Source organism: Hibiscus syriacus, unplaced genomic scaffold (genome assembly GCF_006381635.1).
Source record: "Hibiscus syriacus cultivar Baekdansim isolate YM2019G1 unplaced genomic scaffold, ASM638163v2 tig00116959_pilon, whole genome shotgun sequence".
In the NCBI taxonomy this organism is placed as follows: Eukaryota; Viridiplantae; Streptophyta; class Magnoliopsida; order Malvales; family Malvaceae; genus Hibiscus; species Hibiscus syriacus.
In genome coordinates, this window is record NW_024063485.1 from 2,332,006 (window position 1) to 2,355,117 (window position 23,112).

Consider the following 23,112-nt stretch of genomic DNA (forward strand, 5'->3'; position numbering starts at 1 on the left):
TATCGAGACTGAACCTAGAGTATCGATACTCCTTACATAAGTATTGATACTCCTTACATGAGTATCAATACTTCCACCTAAAAACTTGTAATTTTTGCCAGAACAATATCAATACTGACACCTGAAAATGCCCTGTTTGGGCATCTTAAAACTTTATTAGAGTCTTATTTGAACATTTTAGGGTCATAGAGAGTCATCATATAACATAAAATCATATAAATATGAAATTTACCATGAACGTACTCTTAATCCTTCAAAAGCTAATGCAAGCTATATAAATGCATGGTAAGGCTTACAAATGGTTTAAGATGGTTAGAAAGGTGTTACCTTGGTGATTTAGCTGATGGAAACTCCCCAAAATCACCAAAGTGACAACTTTTCCTTTCCCTCTTTCTTTGGTCCCTTCTCCAACTTCTTTCACTGAGGTAAACTCAACTAGGATTTGATTTCCTTAAATCTTCACTTTGAGGAAAGGAAAATGAAGAGAGAAATGGGAGGGATGAGAAAGAGTGACTGGTGAGTTAAGATGGGTTTAACTCGATTTGAAAAAGGGGATATCACACTTTAAGTCTTCTTCCTTTTTACTTCTTATAAAACTTATCCCAAAAGTCCAACACTTGGGCCAAACCAATCCCAACTCTTAGTTTTATTCAATTAATCTAATGGGTCTTTTGGGTTCTAATTAAAGGTTTCGGGTCAACTCGAACTACTAACCCGAGGTTTGAGGTGTTACACTTCTAGTATCAAAATCTCATGAAAAGATTTTCATATTCTTCCCTACTACTGATCCGTCAAATAGGTTCTTTCTACTTCAAAAGGAAAATGAGACATAACAATATCACTTCAACGTAAAAGCATTTAGTTTGTGATAAATTAATTGGTCTAACCATACATTGTAATGTCAAAAAATATTGGAATTAGTATTGGCATCAACAAGCAAAAGGAATTTCCAGTGAATATCGATCCCTAACAAAACCAGCATTACATCCTCCACAAGCAAATAAGACGTCTCCCGCAACGAATTCTGACATCCTGCCACCGATTTCGATCAAACTACACCTGGTTCCTTTCTGACCTTCTTTGCTCCCATCTCCTCCCTCACCTTTACGACTCGATCCCATCTGTTAGAAGACGCGTACATGTTTGACAGCAGGACATGAATCCCACCATGGTCGAGATCTCGCGCAGCCAAGCTCTCGACTATCTCCTTTCCAAACTCAACATCACCATGCACTCTACAAGAATTGAGTAATACACCCAACACATAGGAGTCGGGTTCCATAGGCTTCTCTCTCACCAATCTCTTTGCCTCTTCAAGCAGTCCAGCTCGCCCTAAAAGATCTACCAAGCAACCATAATGCTGGACGCCTGGCTCATTACCATAAACTACACTCATGCAATTGAAGATTCTTAACCCTTCATCCACCAGTCCCATTCGACTACAAGCGTTTAAGACGCTTATAAAAGTAACTTCGTTTGGAAAATCTTTTCGCTCCGCATCCTCGCAAACAACCGAATCGCATAAGCACTTCGGCCATGGTTAGCCAGGCCTGAAATCAAAGATGTAAATGCAAAAACATCCTTATCAGGCATCGATTCGAATACCAACCATGCTATTTTGATGCAGCCGCACTTGGCATACATGTAAACAAGGGCAGTGCCAAGAACCCTATCTAACTCCATTCCATTTCTATCAACATATGCATGTATCCACCTTCCATGATCCAAAGATCGAAGAGATGCACAAGCAGTGAGGGCTCCCAGAATCCCGGCATGATTCGGACGTAGACAAGAAAACTGCATACAGTTAAAGAGTTCCAAAGCTTGACTAAACATCCCCGTATGAACATACCTAGTAAACATTGCACTCTACAAAACCACATTTCTTTTGGGCATTTGATCAAACAGTTCCCTTGCAAACTCAGCGTGGCCAGATTTTACATGCCCATCAATCAACGCAGTCCATGTAATGACATCTCTGTCAGTACTTACATCAAACAGTTAACGAGCTGCAAACATTGAGCTCCAATTAGCATAGATATGAATCAATCCGTTTAGCACGGAACCATAAGATTCCCAGCCCAACTTAATCGCTTGAGCATGAGAAGCTAAACCCAGAGTTGAATTCTCGGTACATGCTCGAAAAATGAAAGAGAAAGTATAATTGTTGGGCAAGAACCCAGATTGAAGCATGTTTTTGTAGAGAGAAAGGGTGGTGGCATGTACGTTTCTCTCCACGAAAACTCTAATGATGGTGTTCCAAAAAAAGGTGGTTCGCTGTTGAAGATAAAGGTAGAGTTTGTAAGCATGATTGGCGTTGGCATTCGAAGAGATGGCAAAGAATGAAATGAATTTACCGGCGGAGAAAGGGTCCGATAGCGCGGCGAAGACGACGAGATGAGATGGCAGCTGCTTGATTTGAGACATTGTACGGCACTGCTCTAGCAAAGAAAGACATCTTTGGCTAGCCTTCACATATCTGACATTGCCAATTTAGATCATCGCTTTCAATCAATTTATCTTTGAATTTGCAGAAATTTTCTTCGCTTTGTTTGTCTAATGAAATCAATATCTTAAAGACACATACATATGGCCTAAAAATGCAGAATCTAACAAGCTTGACCCTAACAACATTTTATTTTATAGTTTAAGAGTTATTATAAGTGTGATTCGAACAACAAATTTTAATCCAAAACTTTTGGTGAAGAATATTACCTTTGATCACAGAGAATTCGAGATCACTTGATGGATCAAAATCTTAATAATATTATCCACATACAACCATTGAACAGAGGCTAATGTACGTGGCTCCGTAGAGAGCCTAAGGAACCATTGCACATTCATTAATGAAAAAATATTAAATTTAATTTAATTTGTTAATGAAAATAAAAAAAATAAAAAAAAATTGCATACCTCATTTTTTTCTGAATAGAATATTAAAATTTTACTCTCAATCTCTAATTTCTAAATCTACCGATGCTATTGAATTCATATTATTTATATTGCTTATATCACCTAACTACATCTGCTTTATTATTTTAGTATTTAAAATATTTTTTAAAGTATTTAAAATTGTTATTATAGTTGAAAAATATTTAAAATATTTTTAATCAGAATAAATATTTTTATTTTTTATTTAAACAATTTGTAATAAAAACTATTTTAAATACTTAAGTAAAAAAGTTGTAATGCGAAGAAGATATACTTATTTTTTTCCTAACATAAGTAACGTAAAGTGTAACACCTTCAAACTAATACATGTTTCAAACTAATACTGGTGCCCCAATCCGATTTAAGGTGTCACATTAGGGCCATCAGAGGGATCTACTATAAAAATTCATGAAAACAAAATTTTAACCAATAAAATTTTAAAATCGTAAATCAATTTCAACATATAAATAAATTCGGACATTAAAACATAATTCGATAATACACAATAAAAAAACAAGTTTCAAACTTTAATATAAAAGCAAATTGTAATCTACATGTCTCCTAATTACACGTGTCACGATAAAAACACATAATCATTTCCTTTAACATGAAATTATAATTGACAAAGTGAGCTTTGGGAAAGATCAGTAATACAGAACTATCAAATGATGCTAAAGGTCCAGTAGATAGATTGTAATACGTAAAAATTTCATTAGTGATGCAAGTATATACAGGCTCCAGAGAAGTGTTGAAATTTTATTAATTGGTCCTCAGAGTAATAGTCAGGAAGTATCTATATCAGAAGAGTCATACAAAGATAGATCCCAAAGTATAAGTTAAAGAGTTTTGTGTGTTCCATCAGTGCAGAGAAAAATGTACATATAATTCTAAATTGTAATAACTTATTTCAATAAAACTAACTTTTAAAGAGACTATAAATTTTACTTTTAAAATCATCTAACTGTCCTTCATCCAAACATCAGAATTTGTAGGTTTCCCGATAAGGACTTTGTACTTATAGGATAAGGACCTGGGGAAAGGACCTCCTGCTTAAGGCAAAGGAGCCTATGGTAAGGACTTACCCTCTGCATCAGGCAAATGAGCCTACGATAAGGTCTTACAAGTCATAGTCTGTGTTTGAAATACTTCCTCCAACAACAACAACAACCCCCAGAACAATAAAGCAATAATATCATAAAATCATGATCCATATATATTTTGTATCAGAAAATAGAAATCAGAGGTTGTGTTTTATATTAGATAATGAAGTCATACATTTAAAGTCAGATAAAACATACTCGTTTTTAAATCATAAAAAATAATCAAATGTGCATGGAATACACTAGAGGGCCCAATTTACTTCTTAGAAGTATTTGACAATTATGAGAAAAGGGAGGCAGAACTTCAAATAGATTTCAAACTGATTTCATAAATGGTGTCCATATTAAAAAGGGGTTCGATAGCTAACAGATCAGATTAAAAATTTGGGATTAGATACATTAGGATCATTTAGAATTCAGATATATCATAAGGGTACATAAGAATTAAGACCCCAGAGTTATTCTAGATTCCAGTATTTAGGTTAGTAGGGCATTTTGGTCACTTTGATTTTCGAAGGAACTTTGTTAAGATGACTTAATAAGGATCAACAATGATTTGTAGTATCCAAAACTTCTAACGACTTATTTGGCTCCCAAGTCTAATCAAACTAAGTAGAAATCCCATCAATGTGTTACTTACCAAGAACTATGATAGGAACACTTCATGGATGTCGATTCCTTAATATCGACTGCGTTATGAAATTGAACAATTCACCTTCACAAATCTTTCCTAAATGAATCTGAAGGATATGCAAATATATTCATGTAATATTTATCCTTATTGTCCTATTGTAAGTGTATTAGGAAAGGTTGATATACTCAGGTTGTACTCCATAATCCTTATGGTCGTTATAACATTTAAAGCTTTACCAATATTTTCAGAACTTATCCAAAGACATTCACTTAATCCAAGTCATGAGAGTATTTTGGTCATTCCAGAACTCGAGGGTGTTTTAATCATTTTAAAGCTCAGAGATATTTCGATCATTTTAATCAATTCAGTTGTATAGAGTATTTTCAATATAATAGGCTTAAGGTGATGTTCAAAAATCAGAAATTTTGGATCATGTGCCTCCTCAAAGATTAGAACTGATTGTTAGAAATTTTCCAAACATGTTAGGAATTTAACAGCTAAATCGATAGTCATATCGAATTAAATCATAATTCTTGGGTTAATTCCACTATTAGAGGCAATTCGTGTCCTTTTTAAAACTTAAGGGTATTTTTTTCATTTATCATCCAAATATTTTCGATATAAAAACTCTTAACAGGAAAAATCAGAATTTTTGGTTCAGAGGTTGACATTATTCAACTTAAAAATTCATACTAGTCTTCTAGTTCCTTATAGGAGTCATTCGAGTCTTAATCAATTTATTAACATTATACCGAAACAAGATTATTTAGAATCTTCAAGCATAACACATATCTAGCTCATATTTATTCATGCACTAACCAATTACCAATATATACCATAAAGCATTCATAGGGGCTACCTTGGTTTCTGTGCTACATCGGTTGGTCATTTAACACCACTCGGTCACTTTTAAACTTGATTTTAACGTGTCATAATATCTTAAATACGTGGCAAAAAGAATTACATCAGAATTGGAACTTAAACAAGAAAATCACATCGAATCAAAAAATAAAATGCCAAAAAATAACTTAGCAAGTTTAAATTTGACGAAACGGATCCCAAAAACAGACTTAGGACGTCGTAAAAAATCTGAGTAGGTGATCCTAAAAAATCAACGCAGGTCAACACCTATAAATCCCAAAAACCAAAATTAATATATTTTGGACCGTAAATAAATATTTTGTCCCTAAATTAACGTTTTCATAAGAATCATAATTTTGATACAAGAAATTGGATAATCAATTCGAACCGAAATTTCATGAAAATTTGAAGGATTATGGACAAATTTTATAAATATTATTTCCATAATTTAGAATGATGAAATTTAACATGGATAAGTGGAATTAATGTTGATTTTCAATGTTAAACCAAAATTATGAATTTTAGAGACTAAATTGCAATTTTTGAAAATTGCAATGGAAAAGGTGGAAAGTGGATTTTTATTTGTTCATTTTTTACTTTGGAGTATTAAAATGAAAAATATTCCAATGGCAAGTTGAAATTATCATGTTTCATTAAGGGTAAAATGATAATTTCACATTAATTGAATTTTAAATTCATTTATATTAGATTAAGCCAACTGTATTATGTTTTAATCGAAGAAAAGTCAAGAATTTTCAGATTCTTCCAGCCCCAAAACGTTGACCACCATACCTATCAAGGTAAGAATTTCCAAATTCACTTTTAAGCTTATTCGATTGATTTTTGGATTAAGCTATTAGATAAAAAATTAATCTACTTAAAATTCTTTCGATCATTTGGTATAAATAGTTTATGGAATCATGCTTGGATGATGATATTAATGATTAGGGTTCATGAAGAACATGTTGAATTTTGAAGAATTAAAAGATTATTTTTAGTGTTGTATATTAATTTTCAAGTATGCATGATGATTAAAATCAAGTAGAAATGATTCTAATCAATTTGGTCATGTTAGGGTTTATGGAAATTGGTTGAATTTGGATTGAATTTGATGTTATGATGATTGAAATTACAAGAATTTGATCATATAAGGTTGAATTCATGCTTGAAATTAAATGAAAATAAAATCATAGTATACTAATTACATTCGTCCAGTGGGAGAAAAATAGGGAAAATATTCAAAAATTTCCTATGATCTATATTTGATACTAGAACGATTCTACAAGTTTTAGAAGTTGATTTGGATCAATATGGAACCTTGAGATAGTAAAAGAACCATTTTACAAGTTTTGAGAATTTGGAGGCATTTATGAATAAATGTGTAATTTGGAGAATTCAATGCTGAAATTTAATTATGGAATGCTGAATTTTAATTTAGAATGTTGATTTGAGGATCAAAGTGTAAATTTAACAAGTTTGGTAGTGGATTTCGAAAGATATTGAGATTTAAGGACTTAAATGTAAGTTTGCAAATGTGAATGCACTAGTTGAGTATTGAATTACAATGCTGGAAATTTTTATTTGAACGCTGATTTTTAAGTTTATGTTTATATTTGGGATCAAATTGCAAGTTGGTAATATTAGTGGTTGAATTCGAAAAGGCAAGATAAAATTAAGGAGGAAATTGCAAGTTTTTAAATGTTAAAGTATTGGATTGAGCATATTAGTTATATGTTGGAATTTTTAATGTTTGGTTTGTAATAAGATCAAATGATGAAGGGCTCTTTTGAATCAAATGAAAAGGTTGATGTGAATTCTAAAGAGAAATCATAAATTGGGATTTAAGTGAAAATTTTGTGAAAGTTGAAGGATTGATAATGGAAATGAATATTTATGGAATCAAATAGATGTTTTGGAAAAGTTTTAAGTTATGATGTAATTGTGATTTAGTTTTATATCGATTTAGTATTGATTATGCTTTATATAAATTATTTTATCATAGTTTCTATCTTTATAACTAAAGCCCCTAATTTTTATAATTTCACTTTTTTACTTTTATAATTGAGGCTGATAATTTTTCAATCTAATTTTTTACATCTATAATTCACCCCTAATTTAATCTTTTTTCTAATATTTATTATTGTAGTATTAAATTAATTGTTTCAAAGTAATAGAATATATTTTCGTTCTATAAGAGTCTATCATTTAGTACTGCTCAAGGTCCAAAAAATGTTCGAGACAACTCTGACCATGAAGTATATATTTATATACATAAACGCCAATTTGAATGGTCGCAACTAGGGCTGTAAATGAGACTAGACGGATCGCGAGCTACTCGAGATCGACTCGATCAAGGCTCGATAAATACTCGGATCGAATGGACTCTACTCGAGTTCTTAACGAGCCGAAACGAGCTACTCGATATTCGACTCGAAAAGCTCGTGAGCAGCTCGAAAAAATGTTATATTATAATTTTAGATTTTTTAAAATTACATTATTAAAAATATATTAAAAATACATTATTGATAATTATAAAATTTTAAAAATATATTAAAAACTCTATAATACAACTAAAGCATATTGTAATGCATTTAATATCAATATAATATATTGTACTTACCTCATAAATCGGTGCCAAGTCGATTAATTAATATATTTGTAATTAACACTAAGCCCTAAAACCTAAACCATAAACCCTAAACCCTAAACCCTAAACCTTAAACCCTAAACCATAAACCCTAAATCCGATTATGTGATAGGGGTTAAGTTATACATGAAGGTAACATATAAATTATGCAAAATGATGTTATATGACTCCTAAATAAATCATTCGCATACTTATACATAAACATATCAACATGCAAAATAAATATACACAACTTGGTGATTGAGACATGATTTTATCATATCTTAATGATTACTATCGACACCGTCATTGCTTTCAAGCACTGACTCACCAACATAATATTTCAAGAACTGACTCGACGACATAATTGTTGAAAACATTTTGATATTTCGATATAACAAATTAAGTTAAATAAATTTTAAGATTTTCCAAAATGATTTTCTAAGTATATTCGATATAATTATTCGAAAATCAAAACATTACTCTAAATCTTTCAAAAGTCATTTTTAATCCTTACTCAAGTGTAAAATTAAGTTTTAATCTTAAAACAATTTTAAAATAATTTTACAAAGTATTTCGAACCGTTTCAAAGCCAAAAATTCCAGATTGCTCAGAGGGAACCGATTCTCCCCCAATGGGGTACCGATTCCCCCCTGAATGGTTTTGCTCAGAGAATTCCAGTATGCTCATAGGGAACCGATTCCCCCCACTATTCAACGGTCGAAATATTTGAAGTTTACAATTAGGGAACCGATTCCCCTCAAGGGGTACCGATTCCCCCCATGCTCCAAACTGTTTTATTAATTGATTTCACACTAAAACGGCTATATTATCTTCATTAATGATCCCCAACGTTCAGAAGTGATTCAAGGTGTATTAAAGCAAGCTTAGAAGCCATTGATCAAAAACAAGAAACATCAAGCAACTAGAATCAAGAGAGAATCAAAGAGAAAGCATCAAACCTCAAGTTTGAGCATTTCAAGCCTATTTTTTCATTCAATATTCATTTTGCTTTCAAGAACACTTATTGTGCTCAATTGTATTTATTTTTTAGCGTTCTTTTCTTTGTTCTAGAATTGTGCAAACAATCTACCTTGTGAGAATTTCCTTGTAAGTTTGCAAATTTGTATTGTTCTCTTTAGGAAAGAGTGTTCTCAAGAATTTGGGGTATAATTCTTGAGGGTTTGTAAGGTTACTCTTTGTCCTCAAAAGAAAGACAAATTAGTGAATTTGTGAAAAATCCTTAGTGTGGATAGCTAAGGTAGTGGACGTAGACTTTGGTTGAGAAAGTCGAACCACTCTAAATCGCTGTGCAATTTCTTTCAATTTTCTGCAAAAGCTTCCACCAAAATTTTTATTACCAATTCACCCCCTCTTGGCCGATTCCGTCAATCGATTAACTCAACAATTGGCATCAGAGCCTAACTCATTTGAAGGTTTAATCGCCTCTTGAGTCGATTCGGGAAGAGTTACATCGATAATCAAAGTCATCAATGGCCTCTACTTCAAACTTTGACTCCAGTCTCGATTCGATGCCCGTTAACAAGCCTCTTTTCTTTAATGGGGCTAATTATGCCTATTTGAAAAATAGGATGATGTACTTCATTCAAGCAAGTGACATGGGAGCATGGAATGTCGTAGAAGAAGGATACTTCAAGCCTCTCACTCATCCAAGATTATTGAGTGAAGGAGAGACAAAAATGTTCCAACTCAACTCCAAAGCCATCTATATCATATTTTGTGCTCTTGGACTAGATGAATATGGAAGAGTTTCATCTTGTACAACCGCCAAAGAAATATGGGACAAACTTCAAGTCACTCATGAAGGTACCGATGAGCTAAAGAAATCTAAAATTAGTATTCTAACGCATAACTATGAAAATTTTAGGATGAAACCAAATGAAGATATCAAAGCTATGACAGATAGATTCTCAACGATTGTCAAAGGTCTCAAATCATATAGAGAGATCATTTCAAATGAAAAGCTTGTGAGGAAGTTAGTCCACTCCCTCCCAAAATCGTGGCAATCAAAGAAGACAGAAATCATCGAGTCTAAAGACCTAACGTCCTTAACTCTTGAAGAGCTAATCGGTTCACTCCTCACTCATGAAATGATGCTTGAAGATGAGGTGGACCTTGATAAGATTGAAGAGACACCAAAGGAGAAGGAGAAGAAGAAAAACATTGGAGTTACTCTCAAATCCACAAAAGATGAGAGTGATTCGAATGAAGATGACGATGACGAGGAAATGGCCTTGTTTGCCAAACGGTTCAGAAAAATGATGAGACCTTACCGATGAAGAAAATTCAAACGAAATGAAGGCCTTAAAAATGAATCAAAAGAGAATGACTCGATCATTTGCTATGAATGCAAAAAGCCGGGGCATGTCAAATATGATTGCCCACAACTGAAGAGAAAGGGTCAATCAAAGAATAAGCACAAGGCTCATGTGGCTACATGGAGCGATGAAGAAGGTTCCGATGAAGAGGAACAAGAAGTAGCAAACTTGTGCTTGATGGCATTCGGGGAAGATTCTAAGGTAACCTCTAACTCATCTGATTTTGATGATTTATCCTATGATGAATTATTAGAGGAATATAATGGGTTGGCTTCGGATTATGAGAAATTATTTTTAAAATATAAAAATGATGTTTCAAAATTAAAAAATGAAAATAAACTCATATCCAAAACCAACAACGATCTTGAAAGTAAAATCAAAGATTTGCAAATCAAACTAGAAGAGTTTGAAAAGAAAAATTTGGATTTGCAAAATTTACTTTCAAAGGTCAATGATGATCATCAAAAGAAAATTGATGATCTTAAAACTTCTTTTGATAAAGTTGGAACAAAACATTTTGAAAATGGAGAAAATTCAATATCCAACTTTGTTAGAAAAAGTTTTAAAAACCACAATCATAGAGGTCCCCAAAGAACCTCTAATGGAAAAATTGTTAGAAGTATATGGGTTCCTAAAGAGCTCATTACTACTAAAGATAAGGATATCCTACACAAATGGATACCTAAGGGGACTAGGATTTTGGAAACTAATGAATATGGACCCAAAAGAATTTGGGTACCAAAAATTAGAAATTAATCTATGTTTGTAGGAAAAGGAGCATTGCTACAAGGCACGAGAAACAAATCCAAATTCATGGTACCTTGATAATGGATGCTCAAGACACATGACCGGAGACAAAAATCGGTTCATTGAGCTTAACGCCAAAAATGGAGGAGAAGTGACTTTTGGTGATGATTCAAAAGGTCACATTGAAGGTATTGGTACTATTGGTAATACCTCTTCCATACAAATTAAGAATGTTTTATATGTGAATGGATTAAAGCATAATCTATTGAGTATTAGTCAATTTTGTGATAAGGGATTAAATGTCATGTTTGATATTAATGGTTGTAAAGTCATTGACATTGCATCTAATCGGATTATGCTTGTTGGTCATAGAATAGGAAACATATACATGGTGCATTTAGATTCTATTGATATGACTAATTTGTGCCTAGTTGCTAAGGATGAACATGATAGTTGGTTATGGCATAGGAGACTAGGACATGCTAGTATGAGTGTTTTGCAACGGCTAATTCAAGGTGATTTAGTTCGAGGGTTGCCTAAGCTTAAATTTGATAATGATAAAATATGTGATGCTTGTGCTAAAGGAAAACAAAAGTGAGTTTATTTTAAATCCATTAATGACGTATCAACTAGTAGAGTATTACTATTGATCCATATAGATCTTTTTGGGCCAACTAGGACTACTAGCTTGGGTGGAAAACAATATGCATTTGTCTTGGTAGATGACTATTCTAGATATACTTGGGTTCTATTCTTAAGTACTAAATATGAAGCATTAGAAAAATTCATCACATTTTCAAAAGTAATCCAAAATGATAAAGGTTATTATATAACTAGTGTTAGGAGTGATCATGGCACTGAATTTGAAAATCTTGGATTTACTGAGTTTTGTAATTCTAATGGTATTAGTCACAATTTTTCAGCACCTAGAACCCCTCAACAAAATGGAGTTGTTGAGAGGAAAAATTGAACTTTAGAAGAAATGGCTAGAACCATGCTTTGTGAAAATAATTTGCCAAAATATTTTTGGGCGAAAGCCACAAATACCGCTTGTTATATTGTAAATCGAGTAATGATTAGGACAATTTTAAAGAAAAATCCATATGAAATTTTCAAAAATAAAAAGCCTAACATTAGCTATTTTCATCCTTTTGGATGTAAATTTTTTGTTTTGAACAACGGTAAAGAAAACCTTGGCAAATTTGATGCTAAAAGTGATGAAGGAATTTTTCTGGGTTATTCCTTAAATTATAAAGCTTATCGAGTATTTAATAAAAGAACTTTAGTTGAAGAAGAGTCTATACATGTTGTTTTCGATGATAATCCCCTTCCGAGGAAGGATTCTTGTGTTAACGATGATGTAGGGATTATAAATATAAATGACGTTAGACATGACGTTGGAGAATCATCATCAAAGGAAGAAACAAAAGATGAGGAAACTCATGATCCCCTCGAGAATCCAACCATTGAAGAAAGGGAAGTATCTTATCCAAGAGAGTACAACTATGTCAAGGATGGTGAGATTATATGTGATCCATCCAAAGGGGTAACAACTCGATCTTCTCTTAGAAATATTTGTAATTATGTTGCATTTATTTCATGCATAGAGCCTAAGAATATTAAAGAAGCATTAAATGATGAACATTGGATTATGGCTATGCAAGAAGAATTAAATCAATTTGAGAGAAGTAAAGTATGGACATTAGTTGAAAGGCCTAGTAATAAATCTACTGTAGGTACTAGATGGGTGTTTAGGAATAAGCTTGATGAGAGTGGTAATATAGTGAGAAACAAGGCTAGACTTGTTGCTCAAGGGTATACTCAAGAAGAGGGCATAGACTATGATAAAACATAAGCTCCCGTAGCTAGGATGGAAGCAATTAGAATGTTATTAGCATTTGCATGTTTTCATGAATTTAAATTATATCAAATGGATGTTAAAAGTGCATTTTTAAATGGTTTTATAAAGGAAGAAGTGTATGTGGAACAACCTCCAGGTTTTAAAGATTCAAAATTTCCAGATCATGTTCTTAAATTGACAAAAGCGCTTTATGGTTTAAACCAAGCTCCTAGAGCTTGGTATGAAAGATTGTCAAATTTTTTAATTCAAAAAGGTTTTTCAAAAGGGAAGGTTGACACTACATTATTTTTAAAGCATAAAGGTAAAGATTTATTACTAGTTCAAATTTATGTTGATGATATAATATTTGGTTCTACTAATGATGTTCTTTGCCAAGAATTTTCTAAGCTAATGCAAAGTGAGTTTGAGATGAGCATGATGGGGGAGCTCTCATTTTTCTTGGGACTCCAAATCAAGCAAAGAAGAGATGACATCTTCATCAATCAAGCTAAGTACGTCAAAGATATGCTCAAAAAGTTTGGACTGGAAAATGGCAAACCTCACGACACTCCAATGAGCTCTTCAACAAAGCTTGACTTAGATGAAGGAGGTAAATGTGTAGATGTTAAATTATATAGGTTAATGATTGGATCTTTTCTTTATCTAACTGCAAGTAGATCGTACATTATGTTTAGTGTTTGCTTATGTGCTAGATTTCAATCATGTCCTAAGGAATCACATTTACTAGCTGTTAAGATAATCTATAGATACCTTAAGGACACTCCTAGTTTAGGACTTTGGTATCCTAGAGACTCTAGCTTTAACTTGCATGCCTTTTCTGATTCGGATTATGGAGGATGCAAATTAGATAGGAAAAGCACGTCCGGTACTTGCCAATTCCTTGGAAATATGCTGATTTCTTGGTTTTCAAAGAAACAAAATTGTGTTGCATTATCTACCACTGAAGCCGAATACATTTCAGCTGGTAGTTGTTGTGCACAAGTTTTATGGATGAAACAACAACTTTTTGATTATGAAATTGAAGTAGGTACCATTCCTATCAAGTATGAAAATACTAGTTCTATTTGTCTCACTAAAAATCCCATCCAACACTCTAGAACTAAGCACATCGAAATAAGACATCACTTCATTAGAGACCATGTCACTAAGGAAGATGTAGTTCCAGAATTTGTTGATACATTGCACCAATTAGCGGATATCTTTACAAAACCTTTAGACAAGGAAAAATTTTGGACACTTAGGAGAGAATTAGGTTTGACCAACCTATCTTCACTTAGTGTTTAAAATAATTTTAGCATTTTTTTAGACTAAATGAAAAATGCTGAGAATAATAATTTTCTGATTGCATTCATTGCTATTAGTTAGGGGGAGTTTATGATTCTTGATGAAAATTAACTTTATGTTCAAATATAGTTTAAAAATATTAGTTTTATTGTTTGATTACATGAACATGATTAATTTTTCATTGCCCGATTAATTCTCAATATATGAGTTGCCAATACCACTAGAGAAAGTTAATTTAGCATTTTGTGTGTTTAAAATCGGATTTTAACATTTTGGTACAAAGGGAATCGATACCCTCATGAGGGAATTGATTCCCCCTTTGAAGGGGAACTGATTCCCCCTAGGGGAATCGATACCCCCTGGTGTTCTGGAATTTAACACGGGCAGAACACCCAAAAATCCTAAAACCCTCTTCTTTCTCTCATTACTGCCGTTCTTCCCCTCTACTCTCTCAAATCTCCATTTTGCCTCAAATCAATGTTTTTAATCGAAACTCACTTCAAATATCATCTTTTAAACATGCTAGCATCATTAAAATCGTGCAAACAACATCAAAATCCACTCAATCTCATCTTTCAAGGTAAATTTTTTTAAAACTCTCTATTTCATTGATTTTGAACATAGAACTAGTTTTAATTAGTTCTAGATAGAAATAGTGATTGGGCATTATTTTTTAGTGATTAGAAACTAGATATTACAACTAATTTAATCAAAAACACAAGAATTTTCCAAAAATTTAGAAATTTTCGAAATAAAAAAATGTTTTTCAAATTATTGTGTTTTAATTGAATTATGTTGTTATGAAAACTATACATATATTGTTTTTCAAAATCTTTTTCAATAGTTTTCAAAAACTTTGCCCATTAGGATTGATTTAGAGAACCTTGAAATATTGAGGACTCAATTGAGTTTTGGGATTGATTGAATTGCATACATGTGTTTTCTAAATTGCAGGTTATCCATTCTATTCCGATTTCCTAAACCATGTCCAATCCTAAACGTGCTAGGTCATCATCTAGTTGCTCACACCGTCAACCAAATCCACCTCCAAATCCTCCTCCTATTCCTGAAATTCCAATTCCTAATCCTAATCCAGTTGATCCCAATTTAACTATTCAAAATTCATGCTTCAATTATCCTGGTCCCAGAAATCATCGTTTTTGGTATTATCAATATTTCGATTCTTACAAAATTAGAGAAGAACGTATCCCTTTTCGTCAAGCTATGTTAGATATTAATTTTAACTATCTTCCTCTTTTACAAGAGTGGAAATTTGATAAACTTTGTGACCTTGAACCTATAGTTTACCATCAACTTGTTCGCATCTTTTATTCTAATGCCGTTTGTGTCAAAAACCGAGCTCAAACTGAGACCATAGAAGTTCGTTCCTACCTCCTAGGACAATTCTTACATATTAACTCAGCTTACATAGCCAAGGCATTAGGATTAGATAATGATGGTATTTCAAATGAAAAATAAATTTTAGGTTCTCGTTATAAAAGAAGGGATAGTGCGAGTGTCTTAGACCTTCATGAACGTTTTCTTCATCTAATGATTTCTTGGTGGTTTCGACCATCCGGAGGTCGTTATTATACTCTTAGAGCCATTGATCTTTGGTGGTTACATTGTTTCGAAAACAGTATTAAAATAAACCTACCTCAGATCATTTTTGCTGAAATTGTTGAAACTGTAAATCTTGTTCCTAACAAGAAACTTTGTTCATCTCTAGTTTACAGTTGCATTTTGAGTAATCTATTTTCTAAAGCTGGGCTTAGAGTTGGTCTAGATGCCTCCTTTCCTCTAAAGAAACAAATTAATCTTCTTTCCTTAACGAAAGCGGGATGGATAAAGGATAAGGAAACCGGTGAATGAGTTCGATCTTCTGAAAATACTCCGGGAGCTAGTTCTTCACGAGCTCCACCAGAAGCTGACGACAATCCCGAGCTTGAACAATTAATGCGAGACATCGATGAAGCCGAAGATGAGCCTTAACAGCCCGAGGAGCAAGCACAACAAAAGCATCAAATGCCTCCATATTTTCAATCTTTTATGGAGACATTCGATTTCCGATATGCTACCATAGATTCGCGCTTTACTTCTATAGAGTCCCATTTATCCACAATGGGAGCTCAATAATTAGAAATTCTCCGAGAAATGCGCACAAACAACGCTTCGATGAATGAACGTATTGATACACTCTCACATGAGATGGTCGCTATGCGAGCTCGTTTTCCTCTTCCCAATCTGGATGTTTGATTCTATGTTTAGCTTTAGAACTTTGAACTAAAAGATTATTGTTTCAACATTTTGAATATTTTGGAATGTTTGATTTTGTGGATTGTTAGACTTTGGATTTGTTTGGATGTTTGAACTTATATATTTGGTATGGTTAAATTTATTAATTATTGCATCATTTACATCATGTTAGATATATGACCAATTTTGCCATGTCACATTAATTATGAATATTGATTATGAAACTAATGGCTAATATTTCTCTTAATTGTGATCTTAGCAGCTTAAACTATATATATTCAAATAGGCTAAATGATTTGAAAACCTTATTTAAATTCTTTTAAACTGTCTTTTTGATTTAACAAAAAGGGGGAGAAGTGTTAAATATTTTAAATGGAAGAAGTGTTAAAGTAAGGGGGAGTAATTTCAAAACTTGATTTCAAAATCATTTCAAAACTTGATTTCAAAATCATTTCAAAACTTGATTTCAAAATCTTAAAATTACTAAAATGTTTTGTTATATCAAAAAGGGGGAGATTGTTGAAAACATTTTGATATTTCGATATAACAAATTAAGTTAAATGAATTTTAAGATTTTCCAAAATGATTTTCTAATATATTCGATATAATTATTCGAATATCAAAACATTACTCTAAATCTTTCAAAAGTCATTTTTAATTCTTACTCAAGTGTAAAATTAAGTTTTAATTAATTTAAAACATTTCAAAATAATTTTACAAAGTATTTCGAACCGTTTCAAAGCCAAAAATTCCAGATTGCTCAGAGGGAACCGATTCCCCCCTGAATGGTTTGGCTCCAAGAATTCCAGTATGCTCGGAGGGAACCGATTCCCCCCAGGGGTACCGATTCCCCCCACTATTCAACGGTCAAAATATTTGAATTTTACACTTAGGGAACCGATTCCCCTCAAGGGGTACCGATTCCCCCCACGCTCCAAACTGTTTTATTAATTGATTTTACACTAAAACGGCTATATTATCTTCATTAATGATCTCCAACGTTCAGAAGTGATTCAAGGTGTATTTAAGCAAGCTTAGAAGCCATTGATCAAAAACAAGAAACATCAAGCAACTAGAATCAAGAGAGAATCAAAGAGAAAGCATCAAACCTCAAGTTTGAGCATTTCAAGCCTATTTTTTCATTCAATATTCATTTTGCTTTCAAGAACACTTATTGTGCTCAATTGTATTCATTTTTGAGTGTTCTTTTCTTTGTTCTAGAATTGTGCAAACAATCTACCTTTTGAGGATTTCCTTGTAAGTTTGCAAATTTGTATTGTTCTCTTTGGGAAAAAGTGTTCTCAAGAATTTGGGGTATAATTCTTGAGGGTTTGTAAGGTTACTCTTTGTCCTCAAAAGAAAGACAAATTAGTGAATTTATGGAAAATCCTTAGTGTGGATAGCTAAGGTAGTGGACGTAGACTTTGGTTGAGAAAGGCAATTTCTTTCAATTTTCTGCAAAAGCTTCCACCAAAATTTTTATTGCCAATTCACCCCCTTCTTGGCCGATTCCGTCAATCAATTAACTCAACAATAATGTAAATGTAGATTTGATGTACAAATACAACTAAAACGATGGGATCATATTTTATCATACCCTAGTCAACAGGTTAACATCAATATCATACAATCACCATTTTTTTTAATAGAAATGATGAGATTATGATATATATAATTATAAACAATTAAAGTGTTTTAGAATGGAAGTAGAATTTGGGATAGTTATAAAGTAATATATGTTTACAATTTTCTTAATCAATTAACAATTCTCACACATCCTACATATACATTTATTTAAACCCAAAACCTTTATGGAGAACAACATTTCCTTTTGTTACAAAATTATTGATATTTTAAAAAATATACTTGAAATGTGTTATTTATTTTTACCATTTAGTATCCATTGAACTTACTATGACTAGCTGAAAAAACATTTCCCAGATGCTTTTACATACACATGCAAGAAAATTTCCTAAATGTCTTCTTTGGCAGTGGTTTCTACTTCCAGGTTGGGAACTCAGTAAAGCTTGGAATGTCAATTCCTGTTGCCTATAAAACAACATTAAGTACGTGGGCATCATGGGTTGAGAACACGATTGACGCCAACAGAACACTTGTCTTCTTCCGAACATTCGAGCCATCGCACTAGAGGTAACCAATAATACTATGACACTTGCACCTATGACTGAGAGGAATGCTCTGATGCACCATAATGCTCTTTCAGAAAATACATCCAATGGTTGCTAAATTAAATAAGTTTTTTGTCCTTATTTTGGATTGCCATCCTGTTAATCAGTGGCATACACACACATATGTTGCAATTTTTTCTCTTTTTCAACAAACAATCCTGAATTGATTTCTATGTACAATTTGAACTGCTTCACAACTTGATATCTGCTTCACAGTTTCCCAAATATTTTTTTCATTCTTCAATCTTCTGATAAAAAGGCTTTGGAGTTGGGTCTATTTCATGGGTTCCTTGCGCGGTCAATAATCTAACACTATTTAACTACATATTATCTATTACAATATTTGCTTATTTGGTTAATTTCCAAATGAACTATGTTTGTCAATTTACAAATCATTACTATTTTTTGGTTTCTGCATCAGTGAAAAATCCCGCAGGTTTTGCAATGTGACCCAAAATCCATTGTTAGAAACCGAAGGGAGGGATCAAAGCATTTTCTCAGAGACTGTATTTGATGTGGTAAAGAATATGACTATCCCCATAACCATTCTGCAAGTAACGTCAATGTCAGCCTTCCGGAGAGATGCACATATGGGTGGGTGGAGTGACAATCCGTTGGTACCTGATTGTAGCCATTGGTGTCTTCCTGGCTTACTTGATGTCTGGAACAAAATTTTCCTCTTGTACCTGCTTGCTGATTATGGACTTTCTGCAGGGAACGAAAAGCAAGTTGAGTTCATTTCCTTTCTAGTTTCACTTCTTTCTGTTGTAATTTTTTACACTGCTCAGTTTGATATTTATCTTCTAAGATGAATGTAAACTATTAGAGGCTTGAATGGCTTGCTTGTGTTCCTTTGTTACTGTAGTCTACGTTACTTGGGTTGGAGTATAAATGTTGAATACGAGTATATATTTTACTTGGGTGTTCCATGTATTTGGAGGTCATATCCTCGAATAAATGTTTCATACACTAGAGCAACATAGACTAGGTTTGCTTGTGTTCATCTTCGATTCTCAACACTGTTTTTTTCAACAAAGATAGTGTTGATTCATGGAGTTCCATGCAATCTTGCAATGCTCCTCTTTGTTTCTCGACGATCACGTTTCCAATTCCGTCATTGGAGAATAAACTTGTTAGCTTCGCAGCCTCGGATAATGCAGTGTTGTTGGAACTGATGTTTACTGAAATGGAAAGCTTCAGTGAATCGAAACAAGAACCTGGGTATGGAGTTGATTTGCAGAAGCTTCGTATGGAAGTGAGATTTGGGTTCAGAGAATTTTTTGAAGAAACGTTGAGAGAGAAAGTTGAAGAGAAGAAAAAGAAGATGAGTATTGGTATAATGATGGAAGCCATTGAAGGCTATTGCAGAAGCTAATAGGATCTTTTTCTGTTTTTATAGACCAATGTTAGATCAGATAAGGCAAATTGTTGAGATTGTCAGACTTAGCGTTGAACTTGAGTTGGTTTGATATCCCACATCGTTGGTTCTTGGGAAATAAGGGGTAAAGTGAGTGTATAAAAGTGGATGGGTTTCAATAAAGGAAAATAAAACCCGTTGAGCTTAGAATCGAGCTCAAAATCGAGCTTCAATTGAGTTCGAGTTTCGAGCAGTCGAGCTCTTGAATTTTTTTTGAGTTTGAGCTTTTTCGAGTTCGAGTCGAGTTTCAATATTATCTTTTGAGTTCGAGTCGAGCTTGAAAATTTTAGGCTCTTGAGTTTTCGAGTCGAGTGCTTAGATTTATAATTTTCGAGTTAGAGTCGAACTCAATAATACTCGAGCTCGAATCGACTCGTTTACACCCCTAGTCGCAACCTTCCATGTAATAAACATCATTTTGAATGATCACAACCTTTCATATAATAGATGTCAGGAGATATATCCCTTAGATGATGATAAACTATCACTCTTAAATAATGTTCAATTAACTACTTTATAATCTATAAATTTTAACAATCCCCGACAATATTGTTAGTTCTATAAAATAAGTACACAATGATTATGCACAGAAGAGGGTGTTTGCAGATTGAACCTTCTTTTAGTTCAAATTTTCAAAGTATAACAAAGTAAATGGTGGTTAATTGTTTGAATCATCATTCTTAAAGTCAATATCGAAAAAAATTACACTCATAACCGTAAAATATTAGAATGAGAATTTATTTTTTTAACATGGTTATGATCACGCGCTCATATTGTTTCATGTACATATAGGTGGATTTCATAATAATTAGTGTTCATCCATTACGAGTAAAATTTTATCCTCCTAAAATATAAATACTAAATCATATTCTTAGTGCATGTTGTCATTTGATAACTTGTTTAGACTTTCCATTGTACACTTATTGTATGCTCGAGACATGATAAATTCAACATCGCAATATTTGTGATCACAATTTTATATATAGAAAGAGAACTCTCAATCATATAAGGATCGTACAATAAAATGGTTAAAATAGCATTTGAAAAACTCGAATAATATATATTATTTTTAGTGGCTAATTTCTTATATCAATGATTATAAAAAAATATCCTAATTATTTGTTTAGTTTAAATTTATAATTGTAAACCTTTGTTATAATTTTAGGTATTTTCTATTTCTTAATAAAATTAATGAATTATATTTGAATAAAAAATAATTTATATATTTTATAACATAACATGTATATATGATTAGTTAATTGTGATTCACATATATTTAATTATAACTTTTTTTATTAAACTAAAGTGATTTCAAAGTAGTATAGGTTCTAAATATTCTCAATCATTTGACAATGAACATTGAATTACCCTGCTACAACCGTTGATACTCAAACCCATGACCTTTAGGAACAAAATCGATTCTTTTAACCATTGAGGTAAATTGGTTCGTACTTTAATTATAACTTATAACCGATAAAGTTATAATAAAATATTAAAATTTGCAATTTAAGTAAATAAATTAATGAAATATGAAATACATGCTAGAAAATATCTAACACATTTATTTTAGCACTTTTATTAATTTTTTTATAACTAACCACTCACATGACCATTAACTGTTTTTCTTTAATCGTAATTAATTTGATAATAGAAGGAAAGGACTTCTAACCCAAAGGAAAAATTCGTGCTTCACAAAAGATACTCCTAACCGATCTTTTTATTCATTTTTGTAAAACCTTATAAACCCGAGAGCACTCGACCTATACTACGTGGCCACCACCGCCGCCACCCTTATCGCCACCGCCGCTTCCACCAGCTTCTTTCCCTATATTAGTATTGGTTCCATCGAGGTTGTGATCATCACCGGAGCCACCGTCATACCCTCCACCGTTTCCGCCACCCTTGGGGTTGATCCTTCGAGATTGCGCTTCGTTCAACGCTTCATTAAAGTCCCTTATAGCTTCCTCCACCAATTCCTTCATGGTTTCATCGTCAAGCTCCTGGTCGTTACTTTCATCAACGTTATCAACACATCCTGCTTCCACTAAAACGTCCAGAAAATCATCAGCAAGTTTTGCCATGGCTTTATACATTGTAAGAAGTCTCCTTTTCTCTTCGAGTGCACTTTCCGCAGCTGTCAGGAATGCTTCCATGTATATCTTCTCACGTCGCATTATTTCCAATTCAGCTTTCATTGTCTTAAGTAAACCCTGTATCCAACATGCAAAATAAACGTATAATATTTTTTTATTATTATTACAAAATAATTATAGGATAATATTTATCTGTTGGAACCAAAACTTCTAAGAACAACATTTATTTTACTACACAAAATAAAGATATAAAAACAAGCAAAAAGGTAGAGCTGGACGTTTCATGGCGTTCAAACAGGGGAAATAACAATCTTTCAGATACATTTTCTTTGCTCAGCTATAATTTTATTAGTGAGAGCCTGGTTAAAAACCTTTATAATCTTAAATGGAAAAGAAGAGTGTTCACAACCAAACGAAAAGAAGAACAAGCCCCACTTTCAGATACATTAACTTCGGTTATAAAAAAAATGAAAAGGAAAAAAAAATACTGCATCTAGGAATATAAAGCAAAATGTTACCATAGTAGAAAAAAGTTACGTCGAGAGAATTGATACTTGCAATTGCAAATTACCTGGTACGTTCAATGGTTAAACTTATAGAAACTTTCAACAGTCTTTACGCGTGAAAAGAATCACTATACGGGAAACGCGTTTTCGTGCCTCAACGAATCTAAACTTATTTTAAAGTTGGTTAATTTTGTTTGTTTCCAGGTTACGTGGAGGAATAGAATAAAAGAACTAGAAAAAGCCACTCATTTTCTTTTACTTGATTTTG

The 23,112-nt window shown here is 32.8% G+C and overlaps 1 protein-coding gene and 1 pseudogene across 1 annotated transcript; both read right to left on the reverse strand.

Moving 5' to 3' along the window:
- Window positions 1–838: 838 nt before the first annotated feature.
- Window positions 839–2,493, reverse strand: LOC120189822 (annotated as a pseudogene).
- Window positions 2,494–21,847: 19,354 nt separating this feature from the next.
- LOC120189731 (keratin, type I cytoskeletal 9-like) lies at window positions 21,848–22,891 on the reverse strand. Its single transcript, XM_039192936.1, has 2 exons — window positions 22,857–22,891; window positions 21,848–22,455 (listed from the first exon to the last, which is right to left on the reverse strand). Exons 1-2 carry the CDS (start codon window positions 22,857–22,859, stop codon window positions 22,006–22,008), a joined length of 453 nt encoding a protein of 150 aa, XP_039048867.1. The 5' UTR covers window positions 22,860–22,891; the 3' UTR covers window positions 21,848–22,005.
- Between the last annotated feature and the right edge of the window lie 221 nt (window positions 22,892–23,112).